The sequence below is a fragment of the Nicotiana tomentosiformis genome, chromosome 2 (assembly GCF_000390325.3).
Source record: "Nicotiana tomentosiformis chromosome 2, ASM39032v3, whole genome shotgun sequence".
Lineage (NCBI taxonomy): Eukaryota > Viridiplantae > Streptophyta > Magnoliopsida > Solanales > Solanaceae > Nicotiana > Nicotiana tomentosiformis.
In genome coordinates, this window is record NC_090813.1 from 32,365,653 (window position 1) to 32,371,289 (window position 5,637).

Consider the following 5,637-nt stretch of genomic DNA (forward strand, 5'->3'; position numbering starts at 1 on the left):
CTTACCTCTCCTCCAATGATAGGCCAAGCTTTTTTGAAAAAGCAAGCATTGAATCCATCTATCCCTGGTGCCTTCGTCTCATCAATGTCCATCATTGCCCTATATATTTCCTCTTATGTGACAAGAGTGATCAACTGGATTTGTTGTGCTCTGCTGAGTCTAGGTCCTAGTGAAAAAACTGATTCCTGCACAGCTGGCCCCAAGTAGTTGCTTGTAAAAGCTTAGTATCTCCGTCTTTATACCTTCTTCAGATTGTATCAGTCCTCCATTTGTATTCACCAGGCTCCTAATTTGATTAATTGAGCTTCTGTTCTTCATGCAAGTAAAAAAATAAGCATTGTTAGAATCCCCAAGCTTCAGCCATTTCACTCTTGGTTTCTGTTTGGCAATCATCTTGCCTATCATCACTCATTTTTCTAGGCATGTCTTTAGAGTTTTCTCTCTATCAAGCAAATTAGGCTCATGACTAGGATTTCTCATTATCTCTTGTACTTCTTCTAAGCTACTTCTGATGGTATTAATTCTTCTATCTGCAGCAGCATACTCCTCTCTGTTGAGGTTCTTCATCTCATGTTTCACATTCTTTAACTCCTGCCACACACCTTTTAAGTAGCCCCCATTCACTGGTTTCCTCCATCTTCTCTCAACTCTATTCAGTAAATCACTATGAAGAGTTAAGTGGTTTAAAAATTGGAAAGGTCTAGTTCTTCTCTCACCTTGATCTTCAAAGGTGATACAAAGGGGAGAATGATCAGAAAAAAGAGGATCAAGCACTACAACTTCTAGATTAGGCATGGTGCTCATCCATTCCACATTTACAATAGCTCTATTAATCCTACTGTAGATATGATTGATAGTCCAAGTATATTGTCTACCCACTGTCCTCATTTATGTCAATCCCATGTCTTCTAGGAACTCCTTAAAATCTCTAGTCTCTTGTTCTTGCACTTCATTACGATTCAATCGATCATCTGCATAAAGAATTGCATTGTAGTCACCCATCAAAAGCCATGGTCCTTGTTGCATGTTTCCCACTTCCTTCAATTCTGTCCACAGACTTCTTCTATCCCCACTGTGCAACCCATAGATGACAGTAAAGTAAAACTCTGTATTCTGAAATTTCACCGGTCTATGAATGTATTAACTGCCCATGCTAATAAGAGTATAATCAATAATATTGTGATCTCACAGTACCCATATCCTTCCTCTGTTATTTGTGTTGTAATTAGCATGCCAACTCCAGCTTGGTACAATCTTCTTTATTATTTTTTCTGCATTTTTCTCCAATACTTTATGCTCCACTATAGCTATTATACTAACTCTACTACTTTGTATAAACGCCTTAAGCTCCTTATGTTTATACAACATATTCATACCCCTAACATTCGAAGTTATCAACTTCATTTTGAAATTAGAGGGGTTTCATTACAAGACACACCAACATCATCACTACTTTGTCCTCTTGCACTAGTATTGCCGGGTTCATTGTGCATATTCAGACTCCCGTGTTCATTTAATGGACTAAAACCGTTATTGAATTTAAGCGCGTCTTGCCCTGTGCTTGGACTCTTCATATTCTTTGTAGCACTCCTTCCCAATGCCATCTTTCAATTATTATCTTCTTTTATACTCTTTACTGCTAGAGTTGTTACCGGATTCTCTTATGGTTTCTTCTTCTGAGTTACAACTGTATTATTCTTAGTTGTCATTTTTATTGCTGGATTCCCAGCCTGCTTTGGCTCATCTATCTTCAATGGAATTGCCTGCATAGCACCCTTAACATGCCATTCCAAGATTTGCTTCTTAGGCTTATCCCTCACCTGTTGTTCTGGCCTCTTTTGGGTCTTTCCTGTAGTACATATATGCCCAAGCTGCAGACATGTATTGCAATATTCCGGCTGCCAATCGTACCAAATTGTCTGTTCAAATATTCTCCCATTAGGATCCTTTGCTATGATAGTATTAGGCAAAGGTTTCGTCACATCCATCTCAATCAGTACCCTAGCAAACGATATTCTCTCAAGCTTTGAGGTACATTCATCTGCATACAAGAGGTTACCCAACACACTACTGATTCTACTTAATGACTCCATACACCAGCAATTAAGAGGTAGTTTTGGAAATTTAACCCACAAAGGAATTGTTCTCAAAACTTCTTCATTAAAATCAAAATTTGCTGCCCAAGCTTTGATGATCATTGGTCTATTATTAAATATATGCGGCCCAGAATAGATTACCTCATTCCCGTCATCAATTGTGTTGAATTTGACTACAAAGTATCCATCGTTGTTGTAGAAGATCTTGGGTTTTGCCACGAAATTCCATTGCGCTTTGATGAATCGTTCAAGAGCGCCAATAGTAGGTGTATCCCCCACCACATATAGTATCACAACATTTATTCACTTTTCTGTCTCCTTGTCTACATCTTCTTTCCTCAATTGTGCAATGTTTTCCCCATCCTGGATCATTGGAGCAACATACTTAAGATTCATTCCCCTCGCAGCCAATCTATTGCTAGAGAATAAATTGGCCCAGTTCCTTGTTGTATCTTCGTTCTTCTGTAGTTCCGAATTTGGTTTATCACCCGCTAAGTCCCCCTGTTGTTCCTTCCCATTCAACTCAGTTATCTTCGTTGTCGTTTTTGGTTCCACGTTCAGCTTTTCGGAGTTTTGTAAGTCTGTTCCCATAGCTTGATTTTCTCCAGTTGCACTCCCAGGAATCAGTGAGCTATTACCTTTTGAATTTGGTGTTGTGCTCTGTTGATTAGCAGCTGGCGGAGTCACGGTAGAGCTTAGGATCTCCTTAGCAGGAACCCTGTTTCTTCTGTGTGAAATTCTTCCACTTTCTTCATAACAAGCCTTCGATTAGTCGTTTTTACCTTCCGATATGATAGTTGGATCTTGTTTGCTGTTTGCAGAGCACCATCTATTCGATCAGCTAATTTCTCATTCATTTGTCTTTGTAGACAACTTCCTCTTCATCCTGCTAAAAGTCCTTATAGCACGATCCATTACATACATGTAGATGACCTGGCTCCAAGAATTGTAGGCCATCAAGTTGTCATAATATTCTGGCGCCATGTCTCTCCTTCACCTTGTAGAGCTTGCTTCCAGGAATCCTGGGGAAATCACGGTGCTCGTTGTGGTATCCTACACTCCACGTCATAAGATTAAGGGTCTCCTGCAGGTCAGACTTGAAGACATAATGCTCGGACCTTGACCAGCCATCCCTGACCCAACAAAATTAGTAGACAGGATCAAATATGCAAAAGATTTCCAGCCCCAGAAGTAAACCATGGATCCGTCAAGGCATAGCTGGATAATCATATTGATGAACTCCCACATACCAGGTGGTTTAAGTTTGAGAAAAAGAGGTCTGAGAGCATAAAAGAAGATCTAGAGCTGGAGGATAACCGGCCATATAGATTTTGTAACAACATTTTTGACAGCGTGTTCTTCAGCATGTCAAGTCCATCCACTCCTTGGTAGCGATGATGCTCAAGGTCATACTTTTAAACTGAGTACATGAGAAGTCTAGCTGCTCCTTGCTTTAAAACTCATTAAGGGAATGGAAATTAGGAAGATTGCAAACATATATAATTGCCGCTAACATATCAATAAAATGAAATTTCAATCACCTCATAAAAGGACTGTCCACTTTTGACTTAACCATGAATCATTCTGAATTTTCACAAATAACAAGTACGAATAAGATATCTTATCTAAGAAAGGCAACTTCATTGTTCTTGTCAGGAAAAAGGGAAAAATAAAATAAAAGAGAATAATAATATTGAATCACCTTTCCAGAAAAGTTTAAAGCTTGAAAATACCACGTACCCATTGAATTCAAGATGCATATTAGTTAAGAAAAAAAGATAAAAGGAGTCCAAAGATATTCAACTATCAATATTTAAAATACTGCACATAAACCTCGAATGTAATGCTTAATTAAAGAAAACAGCTGAAACCCACAATTTTGGCATGCAACAAATCTTGAAAACACAATGTACAACAGAAAACAGACATACAAAATCAGCTCCAGTAAATAAAAAATCTCAAACCAAAAGCATTAAAAAGATTCATTTTTTACCACTCACATTAACCTAGATCCAACAAAAAACGTGAAACGAAGTCATCAATTGAGCATATTCAAGCCAACATTTAGACATTGATATAAATGTGTATAAATTCAAAGAAGAAGAAGGGGCATTGACGTGTGGCTATAATTCCATAGTTTTGTACATTATGTGCCTTGCATTTTACATGATTTAATGATAAATTACACTTTATTTGCGCATAATGGAATTTATTTTATGTGTAGGTGAATTAGAGATGAAAGTAGAGAAAAAGGGATACTTAAACGTTGAAAGTGTGCTCAAGAACAGTGAAAAGGAGAGACCTGGCGAGGCCAGCCAAAGGCCACGCTGAACCAGGCTTTAGCCTGGCGAGGCTAGCCAAAGGCCAGGCTGAACCAGGCTTTAGCCTGGCGAGGCCAGCCAAAATCCAGGCGTTAGGCTAGCGACGCCAGGCCTGAGGCCTCCAATCCGAGTTTTGAAGACTTAATTCGTTCCCGGTCAAAGCAGTCTTGAGCTTCTGAAAGCTCTCCTCGCACTCATCCGACCACCTGAATGGAGCAACCTTTTGGGCCAATTTGGGCAAGGGCGATGCAATAGATGAAAAACCCTCCACAAAATGACGGTAATAGCCCGCCAAACCAAGAAAGCTCCTAATCTCCGTGGCTGAGGACGGTCTGGGCCAACTATGCACCGCCTCTATCTTCTTCGGATCCACCTGAATACCCTCGCTGGACACCTCGTGCCCCAAGAACGCCACTGAACCGAGCCAAAATTCACACTTGGAGAACTTTGAATAAAGCTTCTCCTCCCCCAATATCTGTAACATAATCCTCACATGCTGGGCATGCTCCTCCTGGCTACGAGAGTACACAGGATATCATCAATGAAAACAATAACGAACGAGTCCAAATAAGGCTGAAACACACTGTTCATCAATTGCATGAACACTGTTGGGGCATTAGTCAGCCCAAAAGACATCACAAGGAACTCATAATGGCCATATCGGGTCCTGAAAGCTATCTTAAGAACATCCAAATCCCGAATCTTTAGCTGGTGATACCTTGACCTCAAATCAATATTGGAGAACACCCTCACCCCCTGAAGCTGGTCAAATAGATCATGAATATGTGGCAAAGGATACTTGTTCTTGACTGTGACCTTGTTCAACTGCCTGTAGTCAATGCACATCCTCATAGAACCATCTTTCTTCTTTATAAATAGAACCGATGCACCCCAAGGTGACACGCTAGGCCGTATAAACCCGTTATCAAGGAGTTCCTGAAGCTGTTGCTTCAACTCCGCCGGTGCCATACGATACGGTGGAATAGAAATAGGATGAGTGCCCAGCACCAAATCAATACCGAAGTTAATATCCCTATCAGGCGGCATGCCCGGCAGGTCTGCAGGAAACACATCCAGAAAATCACGCACCATCTAAACAGAATTAATGGCAGGAGTCTCTGCACTAACATCCCTCATAAAAGCCAAATAGGATAGATAACCCTTCTCAACCATCCGCTGAACCTTCAAGTATGAAATCACTCTACTGGGAACACAGTCTA

The 5,637-nt window shown here is 40.3% G+C and overlaps 1 protein-coding gene and 1 pseudogene across 1 annotated transcript; both read right to left on the reverse strand.

The window, feature by feature from the left end:
• Positions 1-408: 408 nt before the first annotated feature.
• On the reverse strand, positions 409-888 carry LOC138904577 (uncharacterized). Its single transcript, XM_070193083.1, has one exon. The coding sequence runs from the start codon at positions 886-888 to the stop codon at positions 409-411; it is 480 nt and encodes a 159-aa protein (XP_070049184.1).
• Positions 889-2,945: 2,057 nt separating this feature from the next.
• On the reverse strand, positions 2,946-5,386 carry LOC104094682 (sphingolipid delta(4)-desaturase DES1-like; annotated as a pseudogene).
• Between the last annotated feature and the right edge of the window lie 251 nt (positions 5,387-5,637).

What these genes read in the sequence shown, in the direction of transcription:
- LOC138904577 (XM_070193083.1), bottom strand. Translation starts at nt 888, where the DNA reads ATGAGGACAGTGGGTAGACAATATACTTGGACTATCAATCATATCTAC.